The sequence below is a fragment of the Peromyscus eremicus genome, chromosome 14 (genome assembly GCF_949786415.1).
Source record: "Peromyscus eremicus chromosome 14, PerEre_H2_v1, whole genome shotgun sequence".
Classification (NCBI taxonomy): domain Eukaryota; kingdom Metazoa; phylum Chordata; class Mammalia; order Rodentia; family Cricetidae; genus Peromyscus; species Peromyscus eremicus.
The window spans coordinates 82,073,883-82,099,948 of record NC_081430.1 but is presented as its reverse complement, the minus strand read 5'-3'; the positions used below and the strand labels follow the sequence as shown (position 1 = coordinate 82,099,948).

The following is a 26,066-nucleotide window of genomic DNA, read 5'->3' as shown; positions in this document are numbered from 1 at the left end:
CTTTATTAAAAGGAGAAAAAATGGATACACACCCTAACAGTGGCAGCCCTTCTCAGGAGGATCAGAAATGTCACTACTCAAAAAAAAAAAAAAATCACAGTTTTGCTGGGAATGTCCCCTCTTTACCACCCAAATGTTTGTGGAAGAAAGTCTGGACTTTCTGCCATGCATCCACCTGGGCCATGGCTTGAGCCCTGGGCTCCCCTCCAAAGATGACAGGCATGCTATAGGAGGCGTGTAGGGAAGCCTTGCACAGTGGGAAGTAAGGGGGCTCAATATAATGCCCTGCTTTTGGGTAGCAGATGATCTGGGGCTTCTCCTTCCCATGGGCCTGTAAGCGTTTGGAGATCTCATTGGCATAGAACTCGCTCTTCCAGTTTCGGTCATCCTGACCTACAAGCAACAAGAAGGTTGTGTCTGACCTTTCCACAGGGATGATGCTCTTCTGGTCAGGTCCTTCTAAAGGGCAATTCAGAACATCCAAAGTATCTTTAAGGCCATCTTTGGTCACCCTGATTCGATTTAGATTACTGCCCAAAGGGGGCAGGGTCACATCCTTATATTGTAATGTTCCAGCAACATTGGCCATAGAGCCATTGATTATGACAGCAGCCGTGATGCCTTTCAGGAAAGAGGCCATGGAGAGGCAGAGTTCAGCCCCTTTGGAAGTCCCCAGCAGGCCAATCCCTGGTCCCTTGACCTAAGAAAGAGACAGAGAGAAGAAAGGGAATGAGTTCATCTAGAGGGTAGGACAGTTAGTGGTGACAACCTATGGATGCAAGGTGGCCTGAGCCTGAATCTCCCTCTGCACCATCCTGGCTTTTGAAAGGTGATAAAGTCTCTTCAAATGAGGTCCCTCGTGGTAAGATGAGGCTCAACACCTATGTCCCATGGTGTAACTACTCTTTCTCTGCTCCACCCCTCCACTGCCAGCTTCCAGATAACCACACAGAGACTTCTTATTAATTATGAATGCTTGGCCTTATCTTAGATTTGTTCCTAACTAGCTCTTATAACTTAAGTTAACCCATCTGTTTTATTCTATGTTCCTTTACATGGCTTGGTTACCTCTACTCTATACTGCCCATCCTGCTTCCTCTGTGCCTGGCTGGCTGTTCTAACTTTCTTCTCTCCAAGACCTCACTATCTCCACAAGTCCCACCTAACCTCTTCCTGCCTAGCTATTGGCCATTCAAGTTTTATTAAGCCAATCACAGTGGCATATCTTCACACAGTGGAAAGGAATATTCTGCAACACCACGGTCTAGAAGAAGCTCATGTGGACAAGTCAGGAAAATGTTTTCTTTTTCATCTGTGATGAATTTACAGTGGTGGGCTCTACATTCACATGACTTCATGATCATCCAATAAGCATCCTAGTAAAGTGAGGTAAGATTCTGTCTATGAGTAAGAGTTCAAGATGCATGTGTAGGTACTGGGGAAGAAAGTGATGCTTCAAACAAAGAGTTTCTTATTTTTTAAAAAGAGTGTTGAGGGGAATGAGACTTTGAAGACTTTTTGTTTAAATTCAAAACCATTGATAGACTTTGCAGAGTGGAGACAGGGTTACTGAAGTTACACTATTTCATGAATGTAGAGTGAGGCAGTGGGACTCTGTAGGAACACTACTAGGCTTTCACTGAAATGTTTACAAAACCAGAAGCTCCCAGACAAGGACTCTACTGCTTCTAACAGGGAAGCTTTCAACCCTTGCAAAATGAGGCTCCTCCTGTGAGCTCTCACTTCTGCTGGGCTTCATGAGTGGCCTCTTCGTTTCCTTGTTCACACTGAATGTGATTTTCTGTTTTCCACATCAGTCCCTGCCTTGACCCACACTCCACTCGGAACTCACGTGGACCTGATTTTGTCTTCCTCACGTGTAGTCCTGTCTCACTCCTCTACTGTCTGCCCAGTGAAGGATGTTTGTCAGTTAAGGGTAGATCCTCCTGCAGGGCTTCACAAGTGTGAGCCATTTGGTGCACAGGACAAAACCAGAGGCTGGAGACACTCAAGCAAAGCAATGATACTGCTCAGGGTCCCAGGCCAGCTGTGGTATCCCTCAGCCAAGCCAGATTTTTTTTTATTAGAATTGTGTGTGTGTGTGTGTGTGTGTGTGTGTGTGTGTGTGTGTGTGTGTGTTCTCTATCTATGTCTTTGTGTGCACAGCTATACTCATCTATTCCCTGAATCTGGAGTTACAGGCAGTTATGAGCCACTTTCCTGGGTACTTTCAACCCAGCCATGGTCCTCTGGAAGGTCAGCAAGTGATCTTAAAGGCTGAGCCACCTGTCCCACCTGCCATCTTCACTATGTGCCAAATGTGCCCTTGTCTCAGGAGGCTCCCTTTCTAGATAAACCATAATACCTCCCTTTATCTGAAGTATTCAGTCATCAGACTGCCTGACCAGATCAATGCCCTGAAACTTCTTCCAGTTGAGAAATTTGCTTTTCTTTGTACTTTGAAAATGAAGATTGGATTGTCTCACAATGTCTGAGCAACTGGGTTGAAAGGCTTACCTCGGTGTGTGTGTGTGTGTGGGGGGGGGTTGTTTTAGGAACATAGTTTCTAAACCAAGAGACAAAATAACAGCCAACCTGAGGGTGACTGAGCAGGTACTTCACAGCTTCCTCAAAGTACTCCAGGTGAAGGATCTTCACACTCTTGGGGAGGTCATCATAGTTATAATAAGCCAGAGCCAGCACAGCAAAACCCTTCCCAGCCAGCAGACTAGCCCGATACTCCAGAAGGCCACCTCCAAGTCCAAAAATGTCTATGATCCCAGGGAAGGGTCCATTTCCTTAGGGAAACAAAAACAATAGTCCTCTAATGAATTTTAGAATTCATTTTCATTTAAGTGGGACCAAGGAAGGAGTTATGGGAATCCAAACCTCCTCTCCTACTCTGAGAGAAGACCTCCTTGGATATTACATCTTAGCAGCCCAGGGCTTCTGAGTAAAGGAGAAGGAGGGGCAGTCTACCATTTAGTCAGCTCAACAGCATTTGCATTGAGTCCCCAGCAACTCTGAGTGCCCATTTTTATGGGTATCAGCTGCTGTCTGGGTGCTGGGACTGGATGCATGGCTCCGTGTTCAACCTTCCTTGGATCCTCTCAGTTTGCTGGTCCCAATTTTCCAAATTACTTATCAATTGTTTTCTTACATCTATAACCCTTCCAATATGTTCTTTTCCTACTTAAACCACCCCAAATCTGTTTTTGATGCTTGTAATAAAAATATGATTATTTGAGTTTTCAACTATTAAGTTATCAAAGCCTAGTGTAAATGGAAGTTTAATGTACTGACTACCTGTTCCCAAATACCTAGAAGCCACTTCCAGAATTACCACACATAGGCTTAATGAATTGTATATTATAAATGCTTGGCCAATAGCTCAGACTTATTACTAACTAGCTCTTCCATTTTAAGTGAACCCATATTCCTCATTTATGCTCTGCCATGTGTTTGTACCTTTAGTAGCATGGCATGTTCATCTCCTGCACCCTCTGTGTCTGGCTGGCGATTCCTCACTGTGCCCTTCTCCTTCCCATCATCCCTAGTTTGGTTGTACCATGTAAGATTCCTGCCTGGCTACTGGCCAATCAGTGTTTTCTTAAGTCAATTTGAGTGACAAATCTTTACAGTGTACAAGAGGATTATTCCACAGCATTTCCCCTTTTTGTCTAATTAAAAAGGAATGTTTTACCCTTAGTATAGAAAAACTATATACAACAAAAACAGTCATCAAGTAAGAATTACAGTTATAATGTCTGATTGTATTTGACAAAATTAAATAAAATACTCTATCTCCTATCTTATCTTTGTGAGTCCAAAGGTTTATATCTAACTTATCTTTTATCACAACTAAGGAAAACTATAATTATAACTATAACTATCTAGTCTTTAACTCCATCAAATACTTGAGAAGGAAATAATATTACCTGAATGAGCAGAAAGTGCAAGCAAGTGATTTTCAAGAAAATATGAGAAATGACAGAAACAGTGACAGTCACTCAAGGTTCCTCTGCAATGATGGGGCCTCCACCTCTGGCCTATTGGCCTACCATATCTGACGGAGTTTCCTGTGAAGCAGGGAATTTTGAAGGACTGTCCTATCTTATCCTGTTCAGCTATTGGCCAGTCAGCTTCTTTATTAAACCAATCAGAGTAATACATATTCACAGTGTACAGAGGATTATTCCATAGTAGACTACCACTGGTTTACCTGTAAAAAATCGTTAAAGGACTTCTACATTGTTAGGGAATGTCTGCATATTCTGTGCCAAGGCTTGTAACTTTTAAAAATTATTTTTAAAAATTTCTTATTTTGGGGCTGGAGAGATGGCTCAGAGGTTAAGAGCATGGACCGCTCTTCCAGAGGTCCTGAGTTCAATTCCCACATGGTGGCTCATAACCATCTGTAATGAGATCTTGTGCCCTCTTCTGTGTACATAATAATTAAATAAATCTTTAAAAATTTTTCTTATTTTATGTGACTGGATGTTTTATTTGCATGCATATATGTGTACTACTTGTGTGCCTGGTACCCAAGGATGCCAGAAGAGTGAGTTCGATCACCTATACCTGGAGTTAGACAGTTGTGAACTGCCGTGTGGATGCTGAGAATTGAACCCACAGACCCTCTAAGAGCAGCCAGTGCTCTTAACTGCTGAGCCATCTCTGCAGCCTAAGGCTTGTAATTTTCAAGGTAGGCATCTTTCTTAGGGTTTCTGTTGCTGTGAAGAGACACTATGCCCATGGCAACTCTTATAAAGGAAAATATTTAATTGTGGGAACTTGTTAGAGTTTCAGAGATTTAGTCCATTCTTGTCATGGCTGTAAGCATGCCAGCATGCAGGCAGACATAGTGCCTGTTTAGTCACAAGCTCAACATTTTAGATGTCATCTAAATATATTTAAATGTAAACCTAAAAGTGCTTCTCATCAGGTCAAAAATCTCTGGCCAATTTATACCTGGCTTTCTGGACAGAAGAAAAATGCACAAGCTTTTAACCCAAATCTGTAGTTCTTGTTGGGACTCAAAGGTATGAGTCCACTGCTGTGGGATGTATGGCAAATGTGTTGCTAATTAATCAATAAAACACTGATTGGCCGTTGGCTAGGCAGGAAGTATAGGCGGGGCAAGGAGGAGAATAAAGCTGGGAAGTGGAAGGCTGAGTCAGAGAGACACTGCCAGCCACCACGATGAGAAACAGCTTGTGAAGATGCCGGTAAGCCACGAGCCATGTGGCAAGGTATAGATTAAAGGAAATGGATTAATTTAAGCTATAAGAACAGTTAGCAAGAAGCCTGCCACGGCCATACAGTTTGAAAGCAACATAAGTCTCTGTGTTTACTTGGTCGGGTCTGAGAGGCTGTGGGACTGGCAGGTGAAAAAGATTTGCCCTGACTGTGGGCCAGGCAGGAAAACTCCAGCTACAGTCCACTTCTGCTGTTTTATAGATACCCATTACCTGCTTTGTCTACAATATGGATTTCAAATACAGATTGGTAATACTAATGTATCTAAAACTTTTATGTCATTTTGTAAGTAGGCCTCAAAGGATCAAAAGAGTCATAAAACCTACACCCACTTCACAGAGGTCGAAAGGACCCCAGATAAATATTCCTAAAGATGGTATTTTTCCTCTGTCCTGGTCTTGAGACTCCGGCTTTTCCCATTACTAAGGGTATGGACCTAAGGGTTCCAAATAAGTTAATAAATTTTAACTTCTGTTTGTGGTGGTATTGTGTTCCCCAAAATATTGTGTACCTTAATAAACTTATCTGGGGTCAGAGAACAGAAAAGCCACAAGATACTTAGGCTGGAAAATGTTAGCACACGCTTTTAATCCTAGCATTCCAGAGACAGAGATCCGCCTGGATCTCAAGGCCGCTTTGGAAACAGCCAGGCATGGTGACTCATGCCTTTAATCCCAGAAAGCAGCCTTTAATCCCAGAGAGTGGTAGTAGAAAGCAGAAAGGTTTATAAGGCATGAGGACCAAAAACTAGCAGCATTTGGCCTGGTTAAGCATTTGGCTGGTTAAGCATTCAGGCTTTGGAGCAACACAGTTCAGCTGAGAGCCATTGGGATGAGGACACAGAAGCTTCCAGTCTAAGGAAACAGGACCAGCTGAGGAACTGGCAAGGTGAAATAGCTGTGGCTTGTTCTGTCTCTCTGACCTTCCAGTGTTCATCCCAATAACTGGCCTCGGGTTTGATTTTATTAATAATACTCTCTAAGATTCATGCTACATCTGTTCCTAGTTTAAATTTGTCTCAACAGATCTCCACTTGGTTTGCAGTCACCTCCAAGTTTCAGTCGCTGACTCCACTGCTCCAGACGAGTGTGAGCTCCGGACTTGCTAAAAGGTGACGCGGACCAGCCCAGCTAACATGATTCTTCCCTGTCCCTATGGGGTCAGGCAGCTACATGCTTCTGACAAATGCCCCTTGCCCAGTCTTTGACCAGCTTTTCAGCCTTCTGGGGGCCCCCGACAACTATGCCCCAATGCCAGCTCGAAGCAGTTCCAGAAGAGAATATGTCATCCCATGTTCCCTCTTCAGATAAGGCTGAAATGCTGGGGAATGGCCATTATTAACTAATTTCTAGTCTAATAGGGCCCGCCGTGATTCTTATTATCTTACTTATCTTCGGGCCCTGTACTCTTAACAGACTGGTACAATTTATGAAACAGAGGCTGGGCACCATACAACTCATGGTACAACGGGTTATACTCAAGTCAAGACCACCGAATATCAGTCATATGCAGACCCTGAAGTGAGAACATGGGAATTTCTTAAATTAGAACAAGTTAGGGGCCCATGATTGAGCTCCTCTAGGGCCAATAAAAGGGAGGAATGGAAGACCCCACCAAAGACCCAGACCCAGTTCCCCCAGAAACCCAAAAGAGCTGAGGGAAGAGATATCTTAAAAATAAACAGAACTGAGTCAGTTCCCCCTTCCTGGAGAGGGTGAAGTCAGGTGTTTTCAAAAGAACAAAGTCAGGATGTCTGGTGGTAACTGATTAACCACGAGATGCCCCTCTCCGGAGATAACATGACCAGACCCCGGAGATGGGTTGTAAAATTCCTGACAGGGCAAACAGATAAGCTGAAGTAAGACAAAGTCCAGGCCCGGGAAAAACTGGACCAATCAAGGATGGATCCGTACTAACCCCCTCCCCTCTAAGAAATTTTATGGGTTTTGCCTATAAAAACTAACTTCCCCCCAAAAGAGTAACTTCTCCCTACCTAACTGCGCTTCGGCCAGTGAGTGCTTGAGATGAGTTCCCTGTCGCCACTTGTAAGGGAAATAAACCTTGCTTTTGCATTCTGGTACAATCATCCTCGGTGGTCTCTCTGGGGGTCACATTCTGAGCACAACAGGAGACAGGGAAGAAGGGCCCAGGCCCAGCACCCACGAAGCATTCCGGGCTGCAAGCACAGGAGGGAGGCTGCTCACCTGGGGGCAGGAAGAGCGTGGCGCGCACACGGCCCTCGCGCACGGGCACGCGCCGCACCCCGGGAGCCATGAAGTGCCGCTCGTGCACCGCCCGCGCCAGCAGCCGCCCGCCGTCGGGCTCGTGGCCGTCCAGCAGCTCCAGCTCCACCACGAAGGGCGTCCGCACGTCGCGCTTGACCAGGCGCCAGAAAGGCCGTTCGGGCTCCAGGGCCCAGAGCAGCCCCATGGGCTCGAGCCCCGCGAAGCTGCCGCCCAGCGCGGGCGCGCGCGCCAGGTCCAGCCGGCCGTGGGCGTCGGCGCGGTAGCGCGCGTGGGCGCGGAAGAGCGCGCCTTTCTCGTCGCGCAGGGCGGCGCGCAGCGTGACGGGCTGCTCGGGGGCCAGGCCGCGCGCGGTGATGCTCAGCGGCTCGTCCCAGCAGCTGCGGCCCGCGGGCTCCAGGCTCAGCGTCGCCGCCGCCATGGGGAGCTGGGAGCTCAGAGGCTGCAGGTCACCGGGAAGGGCACGCGGGTCTGGAGCGGAGCCTGGCCTGCTGTGGAGCCGACCTGGTGGGTCTCATTCCGAATATGAAACGGGCAGAAATCAGGCTGATGTCTACCGGGTGACAGGAGAGGTCAAAGTAGCAGTGGGGCTGAGCCAGGGCAGAGGATTCTGAGCACGTGGTGTTGAGGATCAGTCGACACTAGGTAAATAAAATCGAGGCAAAGTCCAGCCTTTGCGTGGATTCAGTAGCAGGGTTTTTTTTGTTGTTGTTGTTGTTTTGTTTTGTTAAACAACTTTTAAATACCGTGTCACTCATAATTTTATACTGTTTTTGCTTCTCTAGAGAAATACATAAGGTTGGGTAATTTATAAAGAACAGAGATTTATGTCTTACAGTTTTGAAGCCTGGGAAGACCAAGTTGGAGGGAGGCCAATACTTGGTCACATGTCATCCAGTAGCTAAAGGCAAACAGCATTCAAAAAACAAGAGGATCATTGCAATTCCAAACCAGTCTGGCATACACAGAGAGATCCTGTTTTAAACAAACCCATAGACAAAGCATGCAAGAAAAAGGCCAAACCCATCCTTCAAAGGGAAAACTAGAGGTGCCCGCTCCTGTAACTCACTCTGTTTACCAGCGTAGAGACCTCTAAGTTTCTACTCAACCCTACTGGCGCAGTGGTTACTAAGTTTCTACCACACAAGATTTGACAGACACTTTGAAACATAGCAAAGTCAGATACAAAAAGAATAGGTCGAGTGTGTAAAGAGAATTTATACACACAATCATGTGGGCATATCCTTATCAGGACACAATCCAGAAACAGATCTCTCACTACAAGACCCTAGGGGCCACTCTTCTGCCCCAGAGTTTTTCTTTTTCTTTTTCTTTTCCTCTCTTTCCAAAAGAATTGTTTAGTCAGTTTTGCTTTACGACAACAAGATATCCCAGAATCTTAATTTATGATGAGAAAATATTTAAAGTTTCTTTATTTCAGTCCAAGATCTTGGGGCTCCTCTAGTGGACATAGTAGATGGTAAAATGAGGTGCACCTGTGTACACATCACAAGTTAGAAAAAAGACATTAGGATTCCACAACTCCATTTCTGGGCACACTCCCAGTGGCCTAAAGAGCTCAAAGACTTTTCTTTCCTTTCTTCCTCCCTTCTTTCTTTGTCGGTCTGGGTTACCTCACTCAGATTTTTTTCTCATTCCATCCATTTGCCTGCAAATTTCATGATGTCATTGTTTTTTACAGCTGAGTAATACTCTATTATATAAATGTACCACATTTTCCTTATCCATTCTTCAGTTGAGGGATATCTAGGTTGTTTCTAGGTTCTGGCTATTATGAATAATGCTGCTGTGTATCTAGTGGAGCAAGTGTCCTTGTGGTATGATTGAGCATCCTTTGGGTATATTGGTATAGCTGCATCTTGAGGTAGATTGATTCCCAATTTTCTGAGAAACTACCGTATTGATTTTCAAAGTGGCTGTACCAGTTTGCACCCCCACCAGCATTGGAGGAGTGTTCCCCTTATTCCATATCCTCTCCAGCATAAGCTGTCATCAGTGTTTTTGATCTTAGCCATTCTGACAGGTGTAAGATGATACCTCAGAGTCATTTTGATTTGCATTTCCTTGAAGACTAAGTGTCTGCAAAACCTCTGTCTAGGACCTCTTGGCTTTTAGAGTCTCCACTGAAAAGTTTGGTGTAATCCTGATAGGTCTGCCTTTATATGTTACTTGGCCTTTTTCCTTTTCAGCTCTGAATATTCTTTCTTTATTCTGTATGTTTAGTGTTTTCATTATTATGTGGTAAGGGGACTTTTTTTTTCTTATTCAGTATATTTGGTGTTCTGTAAGCTTCTTGTACCTTCATAGGCATGTCTTTCTTTAGGTTGGGAAAGTTTTTGTCTATGATTTTTGTTTGTTTGTTTTGTTTTTTCAAGACAGGGTTTCTCTATGTAGCTTTGCACCTTTCCTGAACTCACTTTGTAGACCAGGCTGGCTTCGAACTCACAGAGATCCGCCTGCCTTTGCCTCCCAAGTGCTGGGATTAAAGGCATATACCACCACCGCCCGGCTTGTCTATGATTTTGTTGGATATAGTTTTTGTGCCTTTGAGCTGGAATTCTTCTCCTTCTTCTATCCCTATTATTCTTATGTTTGGTCTTTTCATGGTGTCCCAGATTTCCTGGATGTTTTGTGTTAAGAATTTTTTGAATTTAAGTTTTTCTTTGGTAAATAAATCTATTTCCTCTATTGTATCAGAGATTCTCCCTTCCATTTCTTCTATTCTGCTAGAGATGCTTGCATCTGTAGTTCCTGTGTGCTTCCCCAGATTTTCCATTTCCAGAATTCTCTCATTTTTTGTTTTCTTTATAACCTCTATTTCAATTTTCAAGTCTTGAACTGTTTCATTTACCTGTTTGATTTTTTTTAAAGATTTATTTATTATGTATACACTGCTCTGCCTGCATGGCAGAAGAGGGCACCAGATCTCATTACAGATGGTTGTGAGCCACCATGTGGTTGCTGGGAATTGAACTCAGGACCTCTGGAAGGGCAGTCAGTGCTCTTAATCTCTGAGCCATCTCTCCAGCCTACCTGTTTGATTGTTTTCTCTAAGGGATTCATTGATTTCTTCCAATTTTTTGTTCTTTCTTTTCCTCAATTTCTTTATGGGAAATTTTCACTTCATATTTAAGGGCCTCTATCATCTCATTAAGTTATTTTTAAGGTAACTTTTTTTCTGCTTCATCTGTGTTGAGATGTTCAGGTCTTGCTGTTGTAGGACCACTGTGTTCTGGTGGTGGCATATTGCTCTTTATGTTGTTGAATGTATTCTTAGACTGGTGCTTACCATCTCTTCTTCCAACTGGTATAGGTGGTGCTTGTGCCTATAGGGGCTGCTGTATTTCCAGTTGGTATGGGTGGCATTTGTGCCTGTAAGTCTGCTGATGTTGCCATAGAGTGCTGTCCTCAGGGAGGATGCTGGGGTAGGTGTGGTTGGGCAGCAGAGTGGTTCTTGTGGGAACAGAGTCCAGTGGGTAGCAGTGTGGTGCAGCCTGCCTGCAGGTTCTCACCTGCTAGCCTGCTGCTGGGGTCCGCACCAGCGCAGTGGGATTCCACCAGAGCTGGGGGCTGGGCCCAGCTGCTTTGCTAGGGCTGAGGTGGGATGGGGAGGGGCACAGGATATACCCTGGGGCTTAGGGCCTAGAGATTGGGGCAGTTTAGCTGGGAGACCATTCACTCACCTGTTCTTCCAGCTGGTGTGGGTGGCTCTTGTTTCTAGAGGGTTTGCTGATGTTGGAGGAGAGGGGTGCCTGTGGGGAGGATGCTGGGGTAGGTGGGGGTGGGTAGACGGCAGAGTGTGTCTTATGAGAACTGACTCCAGTGGGTAACAGTGGTAGTGGTGCCACCTGCCCACAGGTCTTTCCTTCGCTGGCTGGCTGCTGGGGCCTGCATCAGAGAAACCCTGATTGTTTTTTAATTGACAATAAGTTAGAGAAGACTAGCTCCATTCCTGTTCTCATGGCCCACCTTTACCAAATGTAGGCTATGAAACTTTATCGTATGATTGTATGCAAAAATCACCTGTCAGGTTGATGCTCAAGACACATTTCTGTCTGTTAAGTTCCCAGTAAATTTTATCCTGTTTCATCCTGGAACCCTCTGTTTTTATCTTTGGTCTCCTGGTACCTACCACTTTTTGTTAGCATTTAGGCATCTGTACTGGCCTGCCCTTAGGGTCCTGACAGACTATACCCTCAGGTTCAGGCACTAAAAGGTGGAACTTGCCTACCTATGGTCTATCTCTTCCTCTTCCTTCGCTCCTGTCCCCAGGGACCAGTCTCTGCCTCCTTCTCTGCCCCTTCTCTCCCCTCCCCTCAATAAACGTCCCAGGTGGGCCCTGTTGTATGGTGTGACTCCTTCTTGCCATTTTTAAAATACACCACTTCTGGCACGTCAGAACCAGGCTGTTGAAACACACCACATGCCTCCTGAGTGCAAATCACTAGCAGCTCTGGTGGGCCATTTCCTTTTTATTGTTTCCATTCATCCTAAATTCTTAGAATTGAGGGAACCCTACAGTGTCTCAGGGCTTGTCCACCTGCAGCTACCACAGAATACATGTACAACAGGGTGTGCTCTGTAATGGTCTTTGCCATGATTTTTTTTTTTTTCCGAGACAGGCTTTCTCTGTGTAGCTTGCCCTGAGTTTTTAAATATATTTTCTACATTGTAACCCATGCCTTAATTTTGTAATATATTTTCTACATGGTTGTAGAGAGCCGTGCACAGCTGTGCCTCAAAGATGGCGCCGGCGTCCGGCTTCCGCCTTCCGGATGGCGGGTGTTCTCTGGGATAAACAACTCCTTATTTGGCTTGGGCGTAGAATCTGGCTTGCTTGCATATGTCTGACCCTATCGGCATTGTCCACGTGGCACTACGGGTTGGTTACCCAGTGGCTATAAAGGGCGTGGGCTGGCTTTCCCCGGGGTCAGAAGATTGTTCAAGGTTCCTGAATAAACGGCAGAAAGAAGAGCTCGGTGTTGTGTCTTCCTTGCTGGTCGAGGTGGTTGCAACACATGGTAATCTTTAGAAAAAAGTTCTAAGATTATATATTTCTTTCTCCTAACTTGGTATACAGTACTCTCAGATATCAAGTTTGAGACTGCTAATGAGGATATTTTTCTAAACTATCTTTGGTCGCTAGATATGTGATAACTGTTCCGTCTGTGGTTCTGTCGGCTCACTGTGTGTTTTCAGATTCCTGTGTTGGTTTTCCTAATAGTCTTTATACCTATAAACGAAGACTAAATTTCCAGTTGTTGCTTTGTATGGGATTTGGCAATACACATCATGTTCTCTATTACAAGAGACGTCTGCATTTCATTCATGGGGAGGATCTGCTCACCCACACTGCAGCTTATCAGGGACACACTGTTCATGCCTTGTTGCCTCTGAGTTAGCCTTGAATCTAATCATCACATTGAGTGGGGGAAGGCAGGACTCAGTGACTTTGGTGGATACAAGCCCTTCCCCTGCTGCACAGAGCAAAGGTATGGAGAGAAAAGTAAAGTCTGAGAGAAGAGTCGATCCCCTGGCCAGAGGGCAAGACTGAATTTTTGTGATCCACTGCCTCTGTTCCCCATCCCTATATGATCTGATGGTTGCAGATGAGGTGGAAGACAGTTTAGGATGCCTATCAGATTGTCAGCTCTCTGAATAAGGCATGGTTTCAATGTTCAATTCTTGTATCTGCCCCATTGGACCCCCTGAGTGACATGTTGTAAGGGTTCAGGTGTCTGTGTCTTTTCTTTCCAACCTACAAGGTTGCATTCTTGGCATGGAGGCACTTTATCAGCCTTGTGTAAATGCATGGGACTCAGACATGTCAATGTTGGGCTTAATTTTAGGTTACTGAGCATTCAGGATAGAGGGAAACAACTTGCTCCAACTTCCAAAAAGTGAAAGCTTTATTTCTGTTCTTCAACTGAGTGTGTTTATTATACTTTTCCAAGGCCTACACTTTCCTCCTTTTCTCTTTCTCTTTTCTGCCTATTTTGGAACTTCTAATTTAAAAGGAAAATAGAGCAAAGGGAGAAAACACACACACACACACACACACACACACCACTAACAAAGGTTCTGTGCAGTTAGGTACTGGTTGTCATCCATGTATTTCTCCCCAGTGATTCATTTACTTGATATAAAATGGTGTGGAATTGGCATGTAATCTAAAAATCTTTAAAATGTTAAGATCACACCCCACGTATTTATGTCCCTAAGTGGAACACAAACACTGTACAAATAGTTCCTTTTCAATTACAGCAAGTAAGGACTAATGGCCCGAAAAGGCCCCTGTATGTTCAGTATAGACAGAGTCCTGTTTTCATACGAGTTCAATCCATGGGTGGTAGAACCGGCAGTGTGGAACCCACATACACAAGGGGCTACAGCATATGCCTTCTTGTAAAGATGTGTTTATTAACCGTCCTTTAGCAGATAGTTATTGACTGCGTTATATCGCAGGCAGTGCTGGTCCATGTTCCTCATTTCTCATCCTGGAACTGAGGTTGCCTGCTGCATGCTGTACCAGGGAGCAAACATGCTTCTCAGCCTCTCAAGTTTCTGTCAAATCACTGCCCTCCAAGGTAGAGTGGGATAGCCCAGTGGCAGAGTGCTAGCCTACCATGCAAAAGCCCTGGGCTCCATCCTTGGCACCGTGAGAAAGTAGGAACCACTCACTCTGTCCTCCAACCAATAAGGAAGACAGTCCATAACACCTTTGTGGGGAAAATTTCAGGACTTTATTAAAAGGAGAAAAAAATGGATACACATCCTAACAGTGGCAGCCCTTCTCAGGAGGGATCAGAAATGTCACCACTCAAAGAAAATCACAGTTTTGCTGGGAATGTCCCCTCTTTACCACCCAAATGTTTGTGGAAGAAAGTCTGGACTTTCTGCCATGCATCCACCTGGGCCATGGCATGAGGACTGGGCTCTCCTCCAAAGATGACAGGTCTGTTATAAACATTGAGTACGGTAGAGTGGCAGCATGGGAAATAAGGGGGCTCAATATAATGCCCTGCTTTTGGGTAGCAGATGATCTGGGGCTTCTCCTTCCCATGAGCCTGTAAGCGTTTGGAGATCTCATTGGCATAGAACTCGCTCTTCCAGCTCCGGTCATCCTGACCTACAATCAACAGGAAGGTCGTGTCTGACCTTTCCACAGGGATGATGCTCTTCTGGTCAGGTCCTTCTAAAGGGCAATTCAGAACATCCAAAGTATCTTTAAGGCCATCTTTGGTCACCCTGATTCGATTTAGATTACTGCCCAAAGGGGGCAGGGTCTCATCCTTATAGTATAATGTTCCAGCAATATTGGCCATAGAGCCATTGATTATGACAGCAGCCGTGATGCCTTTCAGGAAAGAGGCCATGGAGAGGCAGAGTTCAGCCCCTTTGGAAGTCCCCAGCAGGCCAATCCCTGGTCCCTTGACCTAAGAAAGAGACAGAGAGAAGAAAGGGAATGAGTTCATCTAAAGGGTAGGACAGTTAGTGGTGACAACCTATGGATGCAAGGTGGCCTGAGCCTGAATCTCCCTCTGCACCATCCTGGCTTTTGAAAGGTGATAAAGTCTCTTCAAATGAGGTCCCTCATGGTAAGATGAGGCTCAACTCTATGTCCCATGGTGTAACTAGGAATGCTCGGCCTTATTTTAGACTTGTTCCTAACTAGCTCTTATAACTTAAGTTAACCCGTCTGTTTTATTTTATGTTCTTTTACATGGTTTGGTTACCTCTACTCTGTACTGCCCATCCTGCTTCCTCTGTGCCTGGCTGGCTATTCTAACTTTCTTTTCTCCAAGACCTCTCTATCTCCACAAGTCCTGCCTAACCTCTTCCTGCCTAGCTATTGGCCATTCAGCTTTTTATTAAACCAATCACAGTGGCATATCTTCACACAGTGGAAAGGAATATTCTGCAATACCACGGTCTAGAAGAAGCCCATGTGGACAAGTCAGAAAAATGTGTTCTTTTTTTTTATCTGTTGTAGCAGGAATCTTAACAGTTCTTATTAATAAAATCAAACCTGAGGCTAGTTATTAGGGTGAACACTGGAAGGTCAGAGAGACACAACAAGCCACAGCTAACCTCACCTGGCCAACTTCTCAGCTGATCCTGTTTCCTCTGAGTCCTCATCCAGAATGAATCTCAGCTGAACTGCTGCTCGAAGGCCTGAAGCTTAATCAGGCAAATGCTTCTAGTTTCTGGTCCTCATGCCTTATATACCTTTCTGCTTTCTACCACTGCTCCCTGGGATTAAAGGCTCGCTTTCTGGGATTAAAGGTGTGAGTCACCATGCTTGGCTGAATCCTTGAACAGATGGATTTCTGCCTCTGGAATGCTAGGATTACAGGCATGTGCTACCACTGCCTATCCTAAGTATCTAGTGGCTTTTCTGTTCTCTGACCCCAGATAAGTTTATTAGAGTACACAATATTTTTGGGGAACACAATACCACCACAATCTGTGATGAATTTACAGTGGTGGGCACTACATTCACATTACTTCATGATCATCCAATAAGCATCCTAATAAAGTGAGGTAAGATTGTGCCTATGAGTGTAGATGTAATTCAGTGTAGATGTAGCCAACGGTTTTATCAGACAGAAGAACACAGAGCTGATTCAGAGAAGAAAGCCAAGAGGTCAGAGCCAAGAGCCTCACCCTTCCTGATTCAGGGATCCTCCTCAGCCAAGAGAGCTCTCCGAAAGAGGAGCCCTCCTTCCTGTGTGTCTGTCTCTATAGTCTCTCTGTTCTGGCTTCTGATTGGTTGTAAACCCAATCATGTGACTGCCTCGTCACTGCCTGTATGTACCGCCCTCCAGGTCCTTAAAGGCGTGCGCCACCACTGCCACGCACTTGCTATGGCTCTAATAGCTCTGACCCCAGGCAACTTTATTTATTAACATACCACCACATTTCCCCTTTTCTAATTTAATAAAAAGAAAAAAAAAGAAAAAGGTTATAACTAACAAAAGAAAAACTACATACAAAAGTACAATAACTATATACAATGTCTAAATAATTTCTAGTCCATTTGTATTTGACAAATTCAGAGAAAATAATTTCATTATTTATCTTATTTTGTTAAGTCCAAAATGTATCTAATTCACTTTCTATCCTAATTAATCTTCAACTATAACTAACTAATCTTCAACTATAACTAACTAACTTTCAACTATAACTAACTAATCTTCAACTATAACTAACTAACTTTCATTTCTTTATATTCTAATAGTTGGTAATAATAACATTCAAGGATCAGAAAATTGCATTGTTAAATGAACGGTATAAGTACAATTAGAAATATACATATAACATTTTCTAACAATATCAATTCCAATATATATAACTTGTATACAGTATAAAACAATCCAATCCAATGTAAAATACTTAAAACTAGTAATTGTCTTTTTCTCCTTCTTTCTTTCTTTCTTTCTTCCTTTCTTTCTTTCTTTCTTTCTTTCTTAAATAAGAACCTTAAATCTAATCTCCTTTGCTTAGCCTTTTTCCTAACCTTTGACAACAACTTGTAACCAACCCCCTAAACAACGAAAATTATCCCAGACCCAAAACCCATTAAAAAGATCAAAAAACCACCTGCCCCACACCACCTCTTTGGGAATGTGGGCGTCGTATTCTTAAAATTGCTTCCTACTGGGTATGGGTGAAGTTATCTTTATCCCTGGTTTCCATTCTGAGGTCAGCACATCCTTAAAGTATATAGGCTGATTTAATTCTGTAGTTTTTTCTATTATCCAATGTCTCTCTGCAGCTGTTGTTCCTTTCTCATTGGCATTAAGAAAATTCAAAGTTAATAGAGCATTATGCAGTCTGTTTCTGGGGGTTTTTGTTACCCTTTTCTGTTTATTTAGCATATCCTTTAGAGTTCTGTTTGATCTTTCAATAGAAGTTTGCCAAAAAATTTTCTTTATATTTGCTCCTGAATTTTCTGTTCTCTCTGTTTCATCATCCTGACCAGCATGACTTATTCCAATAGGCATTTGGTTATTTAATTGCTCTGGGTAGGGGTTTCCTCTACGAATGCAGGAAAGGTTTGAACTGGATTTGCTATTGGGGCCTGCATGAGGCCCCTCTGGGAGTTTCCCGAAGACTGAGGCAAAGGATTACTCTGTCTGTCCCTTGTTGATCTACATTCGTTGGTCCAGTGTTTTCCCTTACCACACCTTCTGCATACTCCAGAAGGAAGGGGCATTCTGTTGCCATTGTTCCTTGAGGAAACATTGTTTCTAGGAATGACCTGTTTACAATCCCTTTTCAAATGTCCTTGCCTTCCACATCCAAAACATCTAACATTCCTCAAACCTCTTGAAATTGCTTCTTCTACCCACGTATCATCATGCTCATGAGTTTCAACATTAACCGTGTCTCTAATCCAATCTTCCAAAGGTGCAGATCTTGCCTTTAACGGCCTGATTATTGTTTTGCATGCTGCATTCGCATTCTCAAAGGCCAAAGTTTCAATTATTATCTTACCAGCTTCTGAATCCGGGACCATTCTCTTTACTGCTGAAGCCAGTCTTTGTAAAAAGTCTGTGAAAGATTCTTTTGGGCCTTGTACAACCTTTGTAAATGACTCAGTTTTTTTTCCTGGTTCCTCAACTCTGTCCCATGCATTCAAGGCTGCTGTTCGACATAAAATTAGGGTTTGGACATCATATAAACATTGTGCTGGTGCTGAAGCATATTGACCTTCTCCCATAAGCTGATCCTGGCAGACTTGTATTCCTTTATCCCTCCACTGTTTTTCTATGTTTTTAGCTTCATCCTTGAACCAAGTTAGCCACTGAAGCCTTTGACTGGGTTCCAGAACAGCTTGTGCCAGCTCCCGCCAATCCTGTGGTACAATCCTATTATATGTTGACCAAGAGTTTAACATTTGCTTTACATATGGGGAATGCATGCCATAAGATACTATTGCCTCCTTAAACCTTTGTAAATCTAACATTTCGATTGGAGCCCAAATATTTTGTGTAGTCATTTGATCAGGCAACTGCTGTACGGTTACTGGACAAACTAAGGGTGACTGTGTGAAAACAGGCTTTCTTTCTGTAACCCTATGATCCAATCTTGAAGCAACTTCACTGTTAGTTTCTTCTGTCTGAGTTTTCACAAGTGTATCAAGTTTTTCTAAAGCTGTCACCCTGGCACTTAAATTAGCTATCTTCTTAAATAGTAAAATAAGAATAAATATAGTAATAAAATGCATAATTCTATCAACATTAATCTTCTCATATAACTGTTCCATTGTTAGACTGTCTAAAATTGCAAACAAAGCCCAATTTTCTTCTAATGAACACAGAAAACCCATTCTCTATTTTTTTTTAAATGTGGAAAAAAATTTCTCTTTAAATAGTTTCCTTTAAAATATTGGATAACCAAGTCCTCGTAGAACAGTACAAATCCGAGGGAATTTCAAAACAGCCACCTAGTGTCCGAGGTGTGAATCCAGCTTAGCAGTTAAACGGTTTTTAACGGATTCACCCCACGTTGGGCGCCAAATGTAGATGTAATTCAGTGTAGATGTAGCCAACGGTTTTATCAGACAGAAGAACACAGAGCCGATTCAGAGAAGAAAGCCAGGAGGTCAGAGCCAAGAGCCTCACCCTTCCTGATTCAGGGATCCTCCTCAGCCAAGAGAGCTCTCCGAAAGAGGAGCCCTCCTTCCTGTGTGTCTGTCTCTATAGTCTCTCTGTTCTGGCTTCTGATTGGTTGTAAACCCAATCATGTGACTGCCTCGTCACTGCCTGTATGTACCACCCTCCAGGTCCTTAAAGGCGTGCGCCACCACTGCCACGCACTTGCTATGGCTCTAATAGCTCTGACCCCAGGCAACTTTATTTATTAACATACCACCACATATGAGTAAGAGTTCAAGATGCATGTGTAGGTACTGGGGAAGAAAGTGATGCTTCAAACAAAGAGTTTCTTATTTTTTAAAAAGAGTGTTGAGGGGAATGAGACTTTGAAGACTTTTTGTTTAAATTCAAAACCATTGATAGACTTTGCAGAGTGGAGACAGGGTTACTGAAGTTACACTATTTCATGAATGTAGAGTGAGGCAGTGGGACTCTGTAGGAACACTACTAGGCTTTCACTGAAATGTTTACAAAACCAGAAGCTCCCAGACAAGGACTCTACTGCTTCTAACAGGGAAGCTTTCAACCCTTGCAAAATGAGGCTCCTCCTGTGAGCTCTCACTTCTGCTGGGCTTCATGAGTGGCCTCTTCGTTTCCTTGTTCACACTGAATGTGATTTTCTGTTTTCCACATCAGTCCCTGCCTTGACCCACACTCCACTCGGAACTCACGTGGACCTGATTTTGTCTTCCTCACGTGTAGTCCTGTCTCACTTCTCTACTGTCTGCCCAGTGAAGGATGTTTGTCAGTTAAGGGTAGATCCTCCTGCAGGGCTTCACGAGTGTGAGCCATTTGGTGCTCAGGACAAAACCAGAGGCTGGAGACACTCAAGCAAAGCAATGATACTGCTCAGGGTCCCAGGCCAGCTGTGGTATCCCTCATCCAAGCCAGATTTTTTTTTATTAGATGTGTGTATGCTTCCCTCTCTATGTCTGTGTATACACAACTGTACTCAGAAGCCAGGTGACTGTCATCTATGCCCTGTATCTGGAGTTACAGGCAGTTATGAGCCACTTTCCTGGGTACTGGCAACGCAGCCATGGTCCTCTGGAAGGTCAGCAAGTGATCTTAAAGGCTGAGCCACCTGTCCCACCTGCCCTCTTCACTATGTGCCAAATGTGTCCATGTCCCAGGAGGTTCCCTTTCCAGACAAACCACATTACCTCCCTTTATCTGAGGTATTCAGTCATCAGACTGCCTGACCAGATCAATGCCCTGAAATTCCATCCAGATGAGAAATTTGGTTTTCTTTCTACTTTTAAAGTGAAGATTGGATTGTCTCACAATGTCTGAGCAACTGGGTTGAAAGGCTTACCTCGGTGTGTGTGTGTGTGTGTGTGTGTGTGTGTGTGTGTTGTTTTAGGAACATAGTTTCTAAACCAAGAGACAAAAATAACAGCCAACCTGAGGGTGACTGAGCAGGTACTTCACAGCTTCCTCAAAGTACTCCAGGTGAAGGATTTTCACGTTCTTGGGGAGGTCATCGTAGCTATAATACGCCAGAGCCAGGACAGCAAAACCCTTCCCAGCCAGCAGACTAGCCCGATACTCCAGAAGGCCACCTCCAAGTCCAAAAATGTCTATGATCCCAGGGAAGGGTCCATTTCCTTAGGAAAACAAAAACAATAGTCCTCTTATGAATTTTAGAATTCATTTTCATTTAAGTGGGACCAAGGAAGGAGTTATGGGAATCCAAACCTCCTCTCCTACTCTGAGAGAAGACCTCCTTGGATATTACATCTGAGCAGCCCAGGGCTTCTGAGTAAAAGAGAGGGAAGGGCAGTCTACTACCATTTAGTCAGCTCAACAGCATTTGCATTGAGTCCCCGGTAACTCTTGAGTGCCCATCTTTATGGATATCAGATGCTGTCTGTGTGCTGGGACTAGATGCATGGCTCCTTGTTCAACCTTCCTTGGATCCTCTCAGTTTGCTGGTCCCAATTTTCCAAAGCCCTTATCAATTGTTTTCTTACATTTATAACCCTTCCAATATGTTCTTTTCCTACTTAAACCACCCCAAATCTGTTTTTGATGCTTGTAATAAAAATATGCTTATTTGACCTTTCAACTATTATGATTTCAAAGCCTAGTGTAAATGGAAGTTTAATGTTCTGACTCCCTGTTCCCAAATACCTGGAAGCTGCTTCCAAAATTACCACACAGAGGCTTAATATGAATTGTATATTATAAATGCTTGACCAATAGCTCAGACTTATTACTAACTATTTTTTTTTTTTTTTTTTGGTTTCTTGAGACGGGGTTTCTCTATGAAGCTTTGGAGCCTGTCCTGGAACTCACTCTGTAGACCAGGCTGGCCTCGAACTCAGAGATCCTCCTGGCTCTGCCTCCTGAGTGCTGGGATTAAAGGTGTGCACCACCACTGCCCAGTTAGTTCTTCCATTTTAAGTTAACCCATATTCCTCATTTATGCTCTGCCATATGTTTGTACCTTTAGTAGCATGGCATGTTCATCTCCTGCACCCTCTGTGTCTGGCTGGCGATTCCTCACTGTGCCCTTCTCCTTCCCATAATCCCTAGTTTGGTTGTACCATGTAAGATTCCTGCCTGGCTACTGGCCAATCAGTGTTTTCTTAAGTCAATTTGAGTGACAAATCTTTACAGTGTACAAGAGGATTATTCCACAGCATTTCCCCCTTTTTGTTTAATTAAAAAGGAAGGTTTTGAGCCGGGCGGTGGTGGCGCACGCCTTTAATCCCAGCTCTCAGGAGGCAGAGGCAGGTGGATCTTTGTGAGTTCGAGGCCAGCCTGGTCTACAGAGCAAGATCCAGGAAAAGGCGCAAAGCTACACAGAGAAACTCTGTCTCAAAAAACCAAAAAAAAAAAAAAAAAAAAAAAAGGAAGGTTTTAACCTTAGTATAGAAAAACTATGTACAACAAAACAGTTATCAAGTAAGAATTACAGTTACAGTGTCTGGTTGTATTTGACAAAATTAAATTAACTACTCTATCTCCTATCTTATCTTTGTGAGTCCAAAGGTTTATATCTAATTTATCTTATATCACAAGTAAGGAAAACTATAATTATAACTATCTAATCTTTAACTCCATCAAGACTTGAGAAGGAAATATTACCTGAGGAAGCAAAAAGTGCAGGCAAGTGACTTTCAAGAAAATATGAGTAATGACAGAAACAGCTGGTTGCCTGGACAGTCACCCAAGTTTCCTCTGTAATGATGGGGCATCTAAGTCTGGCCTATTGGCCTACCATATCTGACAGAGTTTCCTGTGAATCAGGGAATTTTGAAGGACTGTCCTACCTTATCCCTTTCAGGTATTTGCCAGTTAGCCTCTTTAATAACCAATCAGAGTAGTACATATTCACAGTGTACAGAAGTATTATCCCACAGTACCCTACCATTGGTTTTTCTTTAAAAAAAAATTGTTAAAGACTTGTACATTGTAAGAGAATGTCTGCATATTCTGTGCCAAGGCTTGTAACTTTTAAAAATTATTTTTAAAAGTTTCTTAATTTATGCGACTGGATGTTTTACTTGCATATATATGTATATACATATATACACATATATATGTATACATGTATATATATGTACTATTTGTGTGCCTGCTACCCAAGGATTCCAGAAGAGGGAGTTTGATCACCTATACTTGAAGTTAGACAATGGTGAGCTGCCATGGGGATGCTGAGAATTGAACCCACAGACCCTCTAAGAGCAGCCAATGCTCTTAACCGCTGAGCCATCTCTGTAGCCCAAGGCTTGTAATTTTCAAGGTAGGCATCTTTCTTAGGGTTTCTGTTGCTGTGAAGAGACACTATGACCATGGCAACTCTTGTAAAGGAAAACATTTCATTGTGGTGCCTTGCTTACAGTTTCAGAGATTTAGTCCATTGTTGTCTTGGCTAGAAGCATGGCAGCATGCAGGTAGACATAGAGCTAGAGAAGGAGTTGAGAGTTCTCTATCTTGATCCGAAGGCAGAAGAAGGAGGCTGTGTGCCATACTGGGCATGGATTGACCATATAAGACCTCAATGCTCCCTGCTCCAGTGACACACTTCCTCTAAGAAGGCCACACCTCCTAAAAGTACCTCTCCCTATGTGCCAAGTGTTCAAATGTGAGTCTATGGTGGCCATACCTACTCAAACCACCACACCATCAAATAGTCAAACTTACACCATGTTTATTTACATTTTACTAAAAGATTCTGGACTTTCACTAGACAAAGTTACCAGATAACTTTTGGAATATTAGGGCAGTAGCAGAGCTACCATGGATAATGTGTCGAGGACAATTAAAACTGTTTACCTCTCTTCCTATGATGTGTTATGTCTTTATCAACTTGTATTACTTTTCCATATCAAATTCTGGATTCTGATCATATGTGTTTGATATGTACCATAAGCACCATCACTTCCTCTTATTTATTTTGATACAGGGTCTTACTCTGTAGCTCAGGGTTATCTGACAGTCATGATTATAGCCCAGGCTAGCCTTTAACTTGTGTTCATCCTAATACTTCACCTCCACCCTGACTTCCTTTGAACTTTGTCTGCCTTAGTATTTGTTTTATTTGTCCTTTACAATTTATCTTTTCTGACTCAGTAGGATGCTCTTCCCCAGCCTCCCACCTCAATAAAGATACACATTTTTCCATAATAGTTTTAATGACACCGTCAGGATCCCCCCTCCCCAAACACACACAAGTGTATAGCTTGCAAGAGCTCATACCCTGAAACAGACAGATTACAAGATCAAAGAGTCTATGATGAGGAAAACTTAGTTGACTGCAAGTTACAATCAGGAGAGGGTAGAAAAATGGACCTTGGAAAATTTAACCGTGGTAGTGAACCCCGGATTTAACGTCTAGAGGCCCCAAGATGCTCTGAAGTTTAAAAACAGTGTCCTAATTAGGATACTAGGTTATGACAGGCTTAGAATAGGAAGGAAACACAGATGCCCATCAGGAAGTCAAAGAAAGGGATCATGGAAATCTCTTATCAAAGGCCCTTTAGTGCTAATGCATTTTTCTGTATTATTGCATAAATATGTAGCTATCCTATTTTAAGGCGGTCTGCCAGAGCCATGTACATTCCAACCATCTTCTACAGCAATATTGGGGCCATCAAAACATGCAGCACCACGGATTAACTGTTGTGTAATCACAGGTACAGCATCCTTATCCTAGGATGGTCTTCAAACTGGTTTTTATCAGCATTTCAGCAGTTCGGAGTGTCATCCCTGGGCCAAATCCCCTAGAACACCTCTCTGTGAGTCACTGAACTTAAGTTCCTCTCAGAGCTGTGTGGCTCTTTTACCCCAGGTGTTACCTCAGCATCACCCAGGCATGTTTTCAGATTCTGGACTCAGAGGGGGCACTCAAGTCCTGCAAGTTAGAAAGTTCCCCAGTGCTTGTGCTGGCTCACCTTGCCTGAAGGACTGTTCTAGAACAGTCAATGCCAAACGTGAACCCGTGCACAACCACCCGCGGGGCGTACTATCACAGAGAAGATTTCTAGTTCAGGGGGCTTGGGCGAGCCCTGATGCCTCTGCTTGCCTAAGCAACTTGTGATGTTGCTCCTGAGTTGACCTGCAGTTCAGGACTTCCCCAGCCATGAACCCAAGTCAGAAAGGCTTTTCCAGGGGCCCCTGATCTCTAAGGACCCCTGGTGAGCGTGGGAGACAGGGAAGAAGGGCCCAGGCCCCGCACCCACAAAGCATCCCAGGCTGCAAGCACAGGAGGGAGGCCGCTCACCTGGGGGCAGGAAGAGCGTGGCGCGCACACGGCCCTCGCGCACGGGCACGCGCCGCACCCCGGGAGCCATGAAGTGCCGCTCGTGCACCGCCCGCGCCAGCAGCCGCCCGCCGTCGGGCTCGTGGCCGTCCAGCAGCTCCAGCTCCACCACGAAGGGCGTCCGCACGTCGCGCTTGACCAGGCGCCAGAAAGGCCGTTCGGGCTCCAGGGCCCAGAGCAGCCCCATGGGCTCGAGCCCCGCGAAGCTGCCGCCCAGCGCGGGCGCGCGCGCCAGGTCCAGCCGGCCGTGGGCGTCGGCGCGGTAGCGCGCGTGGGCGCGGAAGAGCGCGCCTTTCTCGTCGCGCAGGGCGGCGCGCAGCGTGACGGGCTGCTCGGGGGCCAGGCCGCGCGCGGTGATGCTCAGCGGCTCGTCCCAGCAGCTGCGGCCCGCGGGCTCCAGGCTCAGCGTCGCCGCCGCCATGGGGAGCTGGGAGCTCAGAGGCTGCAGGTCACCGGGAAGGGCACGCGGGTCCAGAGCGGAGCCTGGCCTGCTGTGGAGCCGACCTGGTGGGTCCCTGGGTGTTCTTGACCCGTGGGACTCGCGCGGCAGACGAAATGGACAGAAATCGGGCTGATGTCTACCGGGTGACAGGAGAGGTCAAAGTAACAGTGGGGCTGAGCCAGGGCAGAGGATTCTGAGCACGTGGTGTTGAGGATCAGTCGACACTAGGTAAATAAAATTGAGGCAAAGTCCAGCCTTTGAGGGATTCAGTACCAGGTTTTTGTTTTTTAAACAACAACAAAAAACAACATTTAAATACCGTGTTACTTTTATTTTAAGCTATTTTTGCTACTCTAGAGAAATACATAAGGTTGGGTAATTTATAAAGAACAGAGATTTATGTCTTACAGTTTTGAAGTTTAGGAAGTCCAAGATGGAGTGAGCTCAATATTTGGTTACATGTCATCTAGTTGCGGAAAGCAAATAGCACTCAAAAAACTGGAGGATCACTGCAATTCCAAGCCAGTCTGCAATACATAGAGAGATCCTGTTTTCAACAAACCCATAGACAAAGCATGCAAGAAAAAGTCCTAACTCATCCTTCAAAGAGAAAACTAGAGATGCCCGCTCCTGTAACTCACTCCGTTTACCAGCATAGAGTCCTCTTT

General features: G+C 44.3%; 2 protein-coding genes across 4 annotated transcripts; both read right to left on the bottom strand.

Moving 5' to 3' along the window:
• Positions 1–94: 94 nt before the first annotated feature.
• Positions 95–7,923, bottom strand: LOC131924006 (acyl-coenzyme A thioesterase 5-like). The gene is made up of 3 exons (XM_059279193.1): positions 7,464–7,923; positions 2,596–2,798; positions 95–700 (listed from the first exon to the last, which is right to left on the bottom strand). The coding sequence occupies exons 1-3, from the start codon at positions 7,921–7,923 to the stop codon at positions 95–97; spliced, it is 1,269 nt and encodes a 422-aa protein (XP_059135176.1).
• Positions 7,924–14,243: 6,320 nt separating this feature from the next.
• LOC131924247 (acyl-coenzyme A thioesterase 5-like) lies at positions 14,244–25,392 on the bottom strand. 3 transcript variants are annotated; one of them, XM_059279508.1, is made up of 3 exons: positions 24,918–25,392; positions 20,591–20,793; positions 14,244–14,959 (listed from the first exon to the last, which is right to left on the bottom strand). In XM_059279508.1, the coding sequence occupies exons 1-3, from the start codon at positions 25,375–25,377 to the stop codon at positions 14,354–14,356; spliced, it is 1,269 nt and encodes a 422-aa protein (XP_059135491.1). In that variant the 5' UTR covers positions 25,378–25,392; the 3' UTR covers positions 14,244–14,353. The 3 variants fall into 3 exon arrangements, 1 of the variants encoding a protein (XP_059135491.1); XR_009382827.1 differs by lacking the exons at positions 20,591–20,793; positions 24,918–25,392 and adding an exon at positions 16,191–16,756 and having other exon boundaries at positions 14,847–14,959; XR_009382826.1 differs by lacking the exons at positions 20,591–20,793; positions 24,918–25,392 and adding an exon at positions 17,127–19,318 and having other exon boundaries at positions 14,854–14,959.
• Between the last annotated feature and the right edge of the window lie 674 nt (positions 25,393–26,066).